Genomic DNA, 13,898 nt, shown 5'->3' with positions numbered 1-13,898 from the left:
AAAAAAACACACTTTTATGATAAATTCAATGCAAAATGGGCATTGTACACAGCAATTATGTTGCCATGGGTAACCATTATGGTACAACGTTTTTTAAAAAAACAAACTTTTTTCTGAGAATGTAAACAAAATGGCTGTGGTTTTGTGTATCAAATAATTTTAATGTTTTTTTTTACTTCAATCATGATGCAATCTGCATTTCACAGAAACTCAAAAATACACTTTATGAGAAAAATTATATTTAATAATTTATAATAGACACGCTTAGCAGCCAGATAGACGAATTATCACAAAATATTAAAATTTCCAAGGTAATTACAAAACCATTGACGAATTATAATATAAAAGTCAATGAACTGAAAACAAACCCCCATTTACGCATAACAGCTATTATTTTCATGTTAATGAGCAAATATTTCATAGTTTTGGCTTAATAATTCGTTTGATGAAGTGACTATATTCCCTGGTAATATTGCGAAAACAGAAGTGTGCCTTAGCCTATAATGGTTGACCAAATAATAGCGCCATTATATTTGGCATATTTTCAGGGCCAATTTGTCTAAAAGCAAACACTATCCATCTGCCATTCTATCGGCTCTATGAAACATGCTGGTCACAAAAATCAATGAGAATGGAACCATTTATTATTTTGAATTGTTGGCGCTTTTACTACGTGACTAATTATAACTGAAAAGGAAGGAAAAGGAACACTTTTCGGAATAGTTTTGCACGAGATTTCCCTATTTTTTAACAAATGAATGTTGTCATTTTAAGGTAATGGTGAACGTACTATATTTACACAAAAAAAATGTAAATGTGTATATAGTACAGTTTCAATATATCTATATATTCACATCCAATATTATATGCAGGAATAAGATTACTCGTATATGGAGGCTTACTAGTGAATGTCATACATTGTTATTTTTAGTGTAGTATGAGTCCTATTTATTATGTTTACATAAACCCACCCACAGCATTTTAATTGTGTACTCAAAGAATTTTTAAAAATTTTGTGCAAAAAAATCAAATTGACTCCAGCCAACTCATTCAATGGCAGACTCTGGCCAACTCATTCAATGGCAGACTCTGGCCAACTCATTCAATGGCCGACTCCAGCCAACTCATTCAATGGCCGGCTCCAGCCAACTCATTCAATGGCCGGCTCCAGCCAACTCATTCAATGGCCGGCTCCAGCCAACTCATTCAATGGCCGGCTCCAGCCAACTCATTCAATGGCCGGCTCCAGCCAACTCATTCAATGGCCGGCTCCAGCCAACTCATTCAATGGCCGGCTCCAGCCAACTCATTCAATGGCCGGCTCCAGCCAACTCATTCAATGGCCGGCTCCAGCCAACTCATTCAATGGCCGACTCCAGCCAATTCATTCAATGGCCGACTCCAGCCAACTCATTCAATGGCCGACTCCAGCCAACTCATTCAATGGCCGACTCCAGCCAACTCATTCAATGGCCGACTCCAGCCAAGTCATTCAATGGAAGGCTCCAGCCAACTCATTCGATGGCTGACTCCAGCCAAATCATTCAATGGCTGACTCCGGCCAAATCATTCAATGGCTGACTCCAGCCAACTCATTCAATGGCTGACTCCAGCCAACTCATTCAATGGCTGACTCCAGCCAACTCATTCAATGGCTGACTCCAGCCAACTCATTCAATGGCTGACTCCAGCCAACTCATTCAATGGCTGACTCCAGCCAACTCATTCAATGGCTGACTCCAGCCAACTCATTCAATGGCTGACTCCAGCCAACTCATTCAATGGCTGACTCCAGCCAACTCATTCAATGGCTGACTCCAGCCAACTCATTCAATGGCTGACTCCAGCCAACTCATTCAATGGCTGACTCCAGCCAACTCATTCAATGGCTGACTCCAGCCAACTCATTCAATGGCTGACTCCAGCCAACTCATTCAATGGCTGACTCCAGCCAACTCATTCAATGGCTGACTCCAGCCAACTCATTCAATGGCTGACTCGAGCCAACTCATTCAATGGCTGACTCGAGCCAACTCATTCAATGGCTGACTCGAGCCAACTCATTCAATGGCTGACTCGAGCCAACTCATTCAATGGCTGACTCGAGCCAACTCATTCAATGGCTGACTCGAGCCAAGTCATTCAATGGCCGGCTCCAGCCAAGTCATTCAATGGCCGGCTCCAGCCAACTCATTCAATGGTCAACTCCAGCCAACTCATTCAATGGCCGATTCCAGCCAACTCATTCGATGGCCGACTTCAGCCAACTCATTCGATGGCTGACTCCAGCCAACTCATTCGATGGCCGACTCCAGCTGCAAAACAACCCGATTGTAGCCTTGGTTTGTAAACATGACCATGTGTGTTGCTACATGTAGTTTGAGACATGTGGATATTGGAGGTTATTGTGGAATTGTAACAAGACTGGGTGGGTCATCAATGAGATCTTACCTTGCTGTCGTTTTCATCCACTGGATTCCCTGAGTGATGATAGTGAGGTGAATGCTGCATTGGATGATGTCCACTAGCAAAAGATTCTGAAATAAACCAAAATATAAAAAACATTATTATTATATTCTGGAATATACCTAAGTTGTTGACATCATTTTTTCCATTTTATTTCGGCTATTTATGGGGACTTTCAGCAGGTTGTTACACCTGGTTACACCTAGACAACTGGTTGAAAAATTCTAGCGCTAAGTCCAGACGCTCGTATCAATATAGCTGAATACCAACCGTAAAAAAAATGCATGTATCAATCTATAACAGTTTAGAAACATGGTGATCTATAACAGTTTAGAAACATGGTGTTAGATTGATACAACAAATGACATGTGAACGATTGTTTTGTTCTAAGCGCTGTCTAGTGAAGTAACCAGTGATGGTTTGGGGTGCCCTTTCGTTTATAATGAAAAAACAGGATATGAACAAAATTCAGATTATTATTTTGCTCTAAGCCCCATCCAGTGATGGTGTGGGATGACCTGTGCTTATATTGATAAAATAATCGGCATGTGAATGACAATCTGGATTGTATCGTTCTAAACGCCATGAAGTAAAGTTATGGACTGACCCACGCTTAGATTGACATACCGAGCATGTATGAACGCGAAAAAAATAAACTACGAATAAATATTCTTGCGTTGACATAAATATGAATGAGGCACATGAATAAAGTATATTTAATTATGATATGAACCAAAAACAAAAGCAACAACATTAGTCAACATGCATGTTTCAAATGAACCTGAAATAAGATTGTGTGACCTAAATGTAAGAGCTCAGACCCAGATGGGATAATTGCATGTACCTTTTAAATAATAAAATTAATGAATTTTTCTAAATAAATTTTGAATGAATGAAGCTTTAAACAAATCTGTAATGATAGAAAATAGTTTTGACAATCAGATACACATGTGCAAAGATGAAAAAGAAGTTGTCACTTCAATACTTTAACAAGGCCAGGAAAAAATTGTTTCTCATTTCTGCCCCTCCGGAAAAATTAAAATAAAAAATAATCAAAGAAGCTTAGAAAGAACTCCCGTGTGCTGAGAGTATTGGAGACACATTAAAAATTAAGCTGAAAATTAATTAATTATGCAATTTAGCTAATTAATATGTACTGATATTACCCTAAAAACTATCAAGTCTGTGCAGTCTCATATGACATCTATGTACCAAGTTTTATTGAAATGTTATGATTAGTACTTGAGATATCAGTGGAAAAGCCGAAAATTGATTAATCATTATGCAAATTAGGTAATTAATATAAACAGATTTTTACCCCAAACTCATGAAATCTGCGCATTAGATCAGAACATCCATGTGCCAAGTTTCATCAAAATCCAATGAGTGGTTCTTCAAATATCAGTGAACAGTCATGGAACAGCTTAAAATCAGTTAATTATCATGCAAATTAGGTATTTAATATTCATAGATTTTTACCAAAAACTAATCAACTCTGCATTATCCCAGAACATCTATGTACCAAGTTTCACCAAAATTTGATTAGTGGTTCTTGAGATAACGGTGGAACAAAAAAAGTGACATACATACATACATACATACAGACAGACATACAGACATACAGACAGGGTAACTGCAAAGACTCCCTTTTGTGCTTTGCACACGGGAGTCAAAAAATGTTCTGGTTATCACCAATGGCAACAAGTTGAGTGTAATCCTCCGAGAAAATGTCTGATTTCAATAAAAAATTCAGTGTTTGTTAGTTACGAATACTGCTTGTTAGTTGTGAATACTGCTTTTTGGTGAACGTGTAAGACAGCACATGACATATAGTACCCATCAGTTCTCAGAAATTCCAACCCAGAGGGGGAAAACAACTACAATGAAAGTTCAATTTTACACAGTATAAACCAACAAAATAACACAAGATGATAGCACACATTTTAACAGAATCGAATCTGGCAGATGGCAACTTCGACATTATGAAAATTGTATGGTTAGAGCTTTCTATATATCATACAGCATTTAACTTTAACAACATTAATTATCCAGTCCAGACCTGCATGGAAATCAACATGGCTACACACCTATTGTTTATGGCCAAACTGAGCATATCATACTAGTTCTAGTAGAAGCTCATCTCCAATACAAGAGCACAACAGGAAAAATTGCAATTGCTGTACATAATGTATACTGGATTATTATAATGTGACTTATTTTGACCATAGCTTTCTTATTAATGTGGACATACATTACCAGTAAGTACAGTCAGCAACCTGTTTATATGTGACCACCCTTTCAGCAATTGCAGATTCGCTTTAGTTTACATGTAGAGACCAAAATAAAATCAGCATATAAAATTAGTTTATAAAAAAAATGTCTTAAGTCAAACTTATTTTATTTTGATCAACTCAACAGGAACAACTCAATATTTATGGACAATTATATCAAATGTATGAGCTAGTGATCGGTCAAAACAAAAATTCTAAAAAATTAATTTGGTGGTTACTATATACATAAAAATTTTTATATATAAAAATTCAAAAGAAATACCATCCTTGATATTGTATCTACAATAAGCACCACAAATCTAATGTGATATACATTAGCCCTGATTTTTCACAAGCTATAAAAGTTTCACATGAAAGTGCTAAAATCTCCTTGAAAAAAACCCAGAAATTTCTATAAAACTAAAAAATTCAAAGCAGAATGTAAATTAGTATTCTAGTTAAAGCCAATGTGGTTATCAAGATTGAAGTATTCACGATACAATTACCCTGGCATCCAAGGTATTCATGAGTAGTTAGAAAGAGGCTGTACTGCAGAAGAGACCTGAAGGCCAAATGCTTTAAAATTAAACTACATACTTTTCTGCTTGCAACAAACCATAACTTTCATTTTTTCAACATTCAACCTAAAAATCCTATTATATCTACTAACACGTCCATTCTCAAATTTATGTTGGGACTAAATTAACACAGTTATTGAGGATGCTCAATTGATTTGATTTTTATTTGAACTCAAGACAGACGGCTCTCTCTGTATCTCAGCAATTCCATTACAAAGGTAACGCAGGGGCATTACGAAGTTCTACCATGGTACCGAATAACTGGCACCAATACAATGGATAGGCCTAGAAGGCTTGCATTCTGCTTCCATATAACTGAAGGCCAAATCAATTAGAAGCAGGATGTCACAGCCCAGACACAGAATAGCGACTGCTCAACATAGACGCAACCAAAGATTACAACAGTCAATATCTCTGACTACATTTGAAACGTAACATTAATCAAAGAAATGTGTGTTTTTGTACTGTAGATATGAAAATGTCAAAATGGGTCAACTGACCATAAAAGTAAACAAAACATGAGAAAAACATGCACCAATACATGCGAGGAGTATTATCAATGCCCCAATCAGCATTGTACGATTCCATTCTGCACCGACAACAGCATATCTGTTGCTGTGGATTCAATTGCGGAGGTGGAGTGGAAAACCAGGGCACACTTTAGTAGACTGTACAGACTATTTATTTATTTATTTATTTATTAACACACAACATCCCTCGGAGGGGATGAAAAGGGTTACAAATCAGATATTAGTAAAAGAAAAATAACCACATAAAGAGTAAGGGAACAAAAAGGCATAAAAAAAAAAAAAAGATAATAAGTTGAATACAAGGAATGTATTACTGGCTTAGTTTATGTAGGTGCTGCTGTCTTGTATTAAAACAGTTTTTTAAATATTGCGCTAAAGGAATTGACATTTTCTCGTCACTTAGTAATGATATGAATTTATTTTCATTACTAAATTTGTCAAAATTTGGTATACGTTTATTAGCTACAATGTAAAGTTTTGATCTTATTTCATTGTAATGAGGACAATTTGTGACAAAATGTTGTTCATCTTCAACATGGTCATTGTCGCACATATTGCAGACTCTGTCTTTAAAATCCAATCCTGTATGCCGGCCTGTTTCAATTTTCAGACAGTGGTTGCCAAGTCTAAATTTTGTTAAGGATTTGCGAAGTTCACTGTTTTTCATAATTGTTAAGTAGTTTTCTTGTTCTATTTTGGTTTTAAAAAGTTTGTAGGTTTATAGTGGTATACCCAGTGTGCCAGATAGGGCCAAGGTCATGTCAGCAGTGCTTCAACAAAGCAACACATGCCTCAGATTAACTATTGCCCAAGTTAGAACGACTGGCTTAAAAATCAAGGAATGTTCAACATACAGAGAGTGGTGTGTACGTGCATAGATTATCCGTAGTTACTTGAATATCAGCTACAGGCCATCAGAAGATATCAAAGAGAGAGGAGACTGGGTTTTTATATGCTACCGATCTATTGTAAAATACTCTACTTGAAATTGAAAAGCTTGAAATTTATTTTTTACTATATTCTTTTTTCTCCCTATATTTTACATTCAACTTGTCATACACATGTTTCAGCATATATCAGGGAAAATAAATTCCATATAAAACTACCAAAAAAATTCCAGTCAATTATCAGTTTTGGCTGCTTTTGACCTATCTTTAGAAGTGAAAGTGCAGACTGTAAACAAACTATTCAGTGAATTTGTGATGAAAAGAGGGAACTGGAGGTAAAAAGTTTAAAATGATTGACTTACAGTCATCTTGTATCTGATCGTAAAACGAGTACTTGTTAATATTGAGAGGTAATGCTCTGGAACAGCATTAATTAAAACAAAACAAAAAGGAAACGAGTCAGCCCTCTGAAAAACAAAATGACATCAAGGCCCCATAATAGTTGTGTTCACGTTACACGAAGTACGGGCTAAGATTTAAGCTGATTTAGGCTTATCTAGCCTATTTGCATTTCGGCTAGACCCAATTGCGTCCACGCACAGGGAGGGCTTGTCGTTAGCACGGGCTAAGGGGCGCCATCAGTCGGTGACCTTTGGCAAGCCGCTATTTACGAACGAAAAATGGATAACACGCGCGTGGTTCTATTGTTTCGTTCTAATTTTGAAGCGGCGTGCACAGGTACGCGAGAGAAGACGGACCCAACTTATTTGGATGCACAGAAACAGTATACAACGGCGTAACAGAATACAGAGTTTATTAATGCATGTCGTAGACAGTGACCCCAATTTATTTTGTCTACGATTGGAGCTGCTGTACGCTCTACTACAGCGACCTGATCAGTGTGGAAGCCTGTACACTGAGCTCGGTTGCCATTTTGGGAATGAGAAAGTTGGATATATTTGATCACGTGCATAATGTTCACACCCAAAGGTCGCTGCAGAGGGCGCTTAGCCCTGGGCTAAGCGTTCGCACACACTTCGTTAGCCCGTGCTAAGGGTCTAGACCGCGTCTTAAATTCGGATCAGATTTAACCCATACTTAGCATTCCTTAGCCCGTGCTAAGCGTTCACGCATGTTTGCTTAGCACAGGCTAAGGCATTTGACCTCTTAGCCCGTGCTAAGGAGCTGTGCGTGAATGCAACTAATGTCCAATGTATGAGCACATGCACCAAGTTTGAACAAAATCCATCTATAAACAAATTGCTGTGCATATACCATACTCGACCGTGTTAGTGCCCAGTGTCCGCAATTCAGAAAATCATGATTTTTAAGGGGTGGGAGCTTACCCGAAAGTGAATTATCAAGGTCACAATATCGGTACAATCGGTTGGAATTGATTTTGGCGAATAAACAGCATGATTGTTTCAAAAACTGGTAACTAGCAATTTTTTGATAGCTAAACTGAATATGGCATGAAGTATTTACCGCATTTCACTTTCGTTAACAGGTCATTGTTGAAGCGTAGTTTACGCACGATTACTGTGGTTTACACATTCACAACAGTCTTAGGGTCATCGCTATCCACACTGTATCATATGAAAACGATTACCAGTATTCAGAAAAGTTAAACAATGATCAAAGATCAAGTTTTATGTTTAAACAGTCAAATTAGGGACATATTGAAGGGGATGGGTGCTTAGGCGAACATGAATCGAAAATAAAAATCTTCTAAAAGTGGGGGGGGGGCGCTCAGCCGAGCATGGGCACCAACGTGGTTGAGTACGGTATATAATATTGTGTATGATGTATGTGTGAAGTTTGAATGTAATCAGTCCAGGCATGTCTAAGATATGTCTAAGATGCAAGCATGCACGTGCCTTAACTAACTATTAACTAATTAACTTAAGGATGCTGTACACCTTTTTTTGCTTTGAAACCCCAAATTCTACTTTTTTGTATTTTTCAATGCTGGACTACAAGGAGCAAACACTCAGTAGGAAAAAAAGTGAATTGGATGTTTTTATAGGGTGTAAAAATAAATTTTTGTTAATTAAAAACAAAAGCACATGTCATTTTTTTGAAAGCTGTGTTTTAATTAATCAGCCAAAGACATAATAGACAGATAATTTGCATAATAGTCACCACCCATAGCAAATATAAACAGTCTCTTGCATTCAGTAGAAGCTCAGACTAGTAATACAAGTATTAGTAGTCCGAGGTACAAGTTACACGCATTCCATTTACGATCGTCCACAAATTTAATTTTGTTGAATTTCTCGCTCTTCAAGCAGTCGACTATGAAACCGTCTTGAGGTCGACTATGACAGTGACGAAAGAAAACGAATGCAAGGAAATTTGGAGAAGAACGTCGACAGTATGTAAAGCGATTATTATGAAAATTTAATCATGGAAGGTACCTTCCACGATTTAATTGATCAGACCATGGAGGTATAAACAGAAGGTAGAAAATTTGAGCACATGGCAGACTTAATTTTCGTGACCAAATTACGTGTCATGGACTCCGACCACAATGAGTCGGAAGTGAAACACTTGGGCCCGGACTTGGCTACACCATGGCTACACGTAAAGCACGAGACAAGCAGCTGTAAAAGCGTGTGTGTGAGCATCTTTGTTTTACCTGTTTTATTTTTCTTAATCTTCACATTCTCAATAAATAATTTGACGGATTCAATGAAGTTAGATTTGTTATACATGATATAGAAAGTGAACTGAATGTAAGATACCGGCAGTAGTCCCCGCCAGCAGTTGTTCCGGTACTATGTATTACGCATTGAAGATGGAAAAAGAATCACACTAATTTTATCACAACAGTTTTGGGAACTAAAAAACGGAAAACACGATTTATGGCGAACAGGTTATTTTACAAATCAACAAAATAATAATGGAGCAAATAAACTGAAAATTCAACGCCCCATCGACAGACAACTTTAAACCTAAGCGATCGCATCTCCCGATTCAGTTCAGCACTCGCTGTGACTTCTATCCCCCTCATTGCCATTCAAATCAGATAATACAGATCTTCGTCGAGACATCTCGGGCAGTAAAAAAATAATCTTGGAAAGAAAACTACATGTAGTTGACTCTGGTGGTGCGTTCAGCCACGGTTACTGGTTCAGCAGCTGAGCAAGAGCCTCCTTCCATGGAGGGCAATGTATGGTAATGAGTCTTCCAGAAAAGGAGCGTCTCCTCCCACAACGTATTAATGAATATGTAAATCATGACGTCATTTTGGCGCGGCTTTGTCACACCGTGAAACAGTGTTTCCTATTGGATTCGGGAGCATAATTTCGTACTTTATAACCAATTGCGACCACGCATATCCACACATCTGCGTGATTATGACAGACAGATACCATGACTATTCATTATGAGTTTGTTTTGATCCATGGGACAAACTGATTTTGAGTTAGCCGACGATACGTTGCTGCTAAGTTGTTTTTGACATTTTCTCGGTTAAACAAAACAGTGATTCACGGCAACTGCAGGCCTTTGATCTCGAGTTTTAGTGGACGCATTATACTAGTTTTTTGCACAGACACTCTTTGATATGTACCCTCTCAAGCCGCGCTGAGATTTTTCTATTTTCCTATTTGTTTCGAAATTACGTTCTAATTTCTGAATACCGGAAAGAACCAGATCGCATTGTTTTTTCAAGATAGCTAAATTATTATTTCTTCTCCAACTATCATGTAGTATATATCTCAATTAACACGGAATGGTGGTGAGCGTCGTCTGAAAAACTGTTTTGTTGCCAATGTTCCACTAAATTTGTTTATTCATTGGTTCAATTATTTTTTTTACCGAAAATGGCTCTCTGTGTTTACACAGAGATCACGTGACTATACACGTCCATACACACACTATCTTGTCGATTTCATATCCAGTGTGAAATAAGCTTTCCATCAATATATAGCTCTGTGTTGTCAGTAAATATTTTATATGAAAATATCAGTTTAGAAAATCAATACCAAAAACGTGTACAGCATCCTTAATTAAATTAAGTTAGATCTCATTCAAAATCCACGTTATTTAATATTTATGCAAATGAAACATTTAGTTGAGCAGACAAGTTAAGTACAATGACTTGACAATGATACATGTACCATCAAATTTGACTCCAAAGTTTACTCAAAACCTTGAATTTATGTGCTTTTTACTTGCATTTACGATAAAGGCATAAGCATAATTATCAATGAACATAATCAAAACAACCCTATTTACATTACATTTGATTGGTGGATTGAAAATGACATCATAGCTAAGTATGTTAATCATCTGGCATTACATAAGAAAGTTATTTGTGATGTATGGGTTTTTTTCACACAAAAAATGTCCCTAAGAATCATTTTTTAATCATTTCAATCAACATCTTAATTTTTTAACACATTGACATCCGAAACAACACAAGTCAGGTCAAATATTTTCAATCCTTTATGTTTGCAGAGGGATTACAGCAATTATGTTCAAGTTTATCAAGATCCACATTGGAACCCATGCATGGCTCATGCTGGAATCACACCCTCGTACAAATGTACACCCGTTTGTTGTTCCTTACTGAGCTGTCAGCATGAAACAAAAATGTCATTTTCTCTCCATATACTCCAAGTACTCTTGGCATCTGACCATATCTTTCTCGACGAGCTAGCTTCACATCCCTTCATCGCAATGTCATATGAATCGATCACGACTCCCTATTGGGTCTGAGATCCAGTTTGTTTTTTTACCCGAATTGTGAACACAACTATTTATGTGTTGAAAGAAAGCGACTTGTGGTGGAAACGTTGAATTCAGGTTACATGTGCTGCAGTCAATTAGGTTTCGCGGAATGAAGAGCTTACGTAATGATCAATATGCTCTGGTACTCATTCGAGCTACGGTTATATTTTTACCTCTTGTCGCGTCCGCAAAAACCATTGGAGCGATTTTAAAAAAGCAGATTTTATTGACAAATAAAACTGGCAACTAGATTTACTAGTTACTAAATTAAATTTAAATGTCACCAATAAACACGTGTTGTTTTTGTTGGATTTTATCATTTTCGTGCAAGTCAATTGGTGTTTATGGCAAAAATCCCACTTCCTGTCATTTAAACCATGCCTGTAATGAATGCACAACTGCTAATTTGAATATTTACATCATGTAGGCCAATTGTTATCTGAAGAGCAAACATATTAAGCAGATGTGAAGATGACAATAGCATCAAAGGTGATCCCATCCTGATTGGTCTATCGCATTTATGGGATTTGTGATTGGTCAAATTCAAAAATGTGAGAACCAATCCTGCATTTGTAATTGTGAACAGACATAAAATTTGCATATAATTTAAATAACCAAACAAGTAATGACTGGCAGGTTACGCAAACTAATGGTTTCAGAGAAGCGATTTCTAATTAGGTAGATGTGGTCCATAAACAATGTTTTTTTCATTACTATCAGAGCAGCAAGAATAGAGATAGAAATCACTCTATGCTATTAAATTGCATATTCTCATTACTCAAATTTCAGTCTCCACTTGCAGTGATGAATAGGTACCCTTCTGTTATGCACATACAACAACCAACCCTTTGGGAATAACCTTCTACTAAATATAAATTTTAACGTTTTTATTTCTCTTTTATGGACTACCTGCTTTTATTGTACTGCAAAGATGGTCTCTCAAAAGACGAACAATTCTTGGAGACATAACACCCCCCAATTCTGGTGGAAGTGGAGATAATTACAATAATTCAGTAACGGGCAAATGAAAAAAAAAAATCTGTTTCTCACATCATAAAAATTTGAAAAGTCAGTGAGGCATTTTATGTGTTCCCAGGTAATTATATTTTTTAAAAACCTTAGTAAGTACAACATAACTTTAATTTATTACTGTAAAACTACCCTACCCAAATAGTACAGGTGGAAACTCAACGGGCAGGAAATGACATTTTTTTCCTGGCCTTTATACAAGAAACGTGTGATATATTATGTAATACCGACCATTGAAAAAGACAAGTGATTAACAGTAATTAGGGAGATCAGGACAATAAAATTGAATACAATTCTGACGAAAGTTTCTACGAGTATGACAGGTTTACAGTATTTTTTTTAAAATAGGTTTTTGTGCCTAATGATATATTGCATTTTTCCCCACACATATGTAAGCTTCATTCAGTACCATCACCATATTCTTAGTATTCAAAAACAATGAAATTATTACACAGAATGATAATTTACTGGAATCTATAATGCAAAAATACCGTTTTTTTCATTTTATGAACCATTGTAGTTGAAATCGTGCCAAACAAGGTGAGAAGTAACCTCAATGAAATGGACATTATGGGATACCTCGCCGTAAAGGTGAAAATTCATTAGATGATGCACTGGTAATTTACAACACACAGCAAAATAGCGGTTCATTTCTTTTCATTTTTACAGCGATCGATAACAAAATTAATGATAAACTCGAACAGAGATCAGTGAACGCAAGGATATAAATGGCAGACCAGTAATGGGAGCATCAATTTTAATTTGCCAATTGCTAAAACAAGGCCTTCTTTGTTTGGCCTTGCCTACATAGAAGGCTACTAGTATGCAAATTGGTAATTATCATATCATTTACATAATGAGATGGAAATATTGGCCAGTATGAGCTTGGAGAAACTACTAAAGGCTACAGAATGAGCTACACCACATCCATTTTATTTTTCATCTTACCACGCTTCATGGATACTTGCAAATGAATCTGCTGTTCTTTTTGCCTCTACTATAAATGAATTTTCTAAAGCAAGCAAATGAATCTGCTGTTCTATTTGCCTCTACTATAAATGAATTTTCTAAAGCAAGCAAATGAATCTGCTGTTCTATTTGCCTCTACTATAAATGAATTTTCTAAAGCAAAATAATCATGCCGGTGGTGACACGATTTCTTTTTTTCCATTTAGTTATTTTAAAAAACGTGCACGAAATAAGAAATTAATATCCATGTCTCAAAGCAAAAAATTATAGGTTCAGCGCAAGTTCATACAATATAGGTAGGATAGGTTGAGTCAATCAAAAGTCAAGTTAAATTTATTTTGCTTGCTAACATTAAAAGTGCACTCAAATTGATCTCCGGTGTTCTTGGAAAACAAATTGTGAACTGCAGTTGCCACTCTGAATAGGCAGTGG

General features: G+C 36.6%; 1 protein-coding gene across 3 annotated transcripts in view; it reads right to left on the bottom strand.

The window, feature by feature from the left end:
• The window catches only part of LOC100376112 (E3 ubiquitin-protein ligase RNF38-like), a 42,004-nt gene that overhangs the window by 19,563 nt on the left and 8,543 nt on the right, over nt 1–13,898 (bottom strand). For all 3 annotated transcript variants that reach the window (XM_006816677.3, XM_085504297.1, XM_085504298.1), the window contains exon 2: nt 2,452–2,537. In XM_006816677.3, coding sequence (XP_006816740.2) covers nt 2,452–2,537 — 86 coding nt within the window. The remainder of the gene's footprint in view (nt 1–2,451; nt 2,538–13,898) is intronic.

The sequence above is a fragment of the Saccoglossus kowalevskii genome, chromosome 10 (assembly GCF_978046115.1).
Source record: "Saccoglossus kowalevskii chromosome 10, keSacKowa6.1, whole genome shotgun sequence".
In the NCBI taxonomy this organism is placed as follows: Eukaryota; Metazoa; Hemichordata; class Enteropneusta; family Harrimaniidae; genus Saccoglossus; species Saccoglossus kowalevskii.
This window is presented reverse-complemented; position numbering and strand designations above follow the sequence as displayed.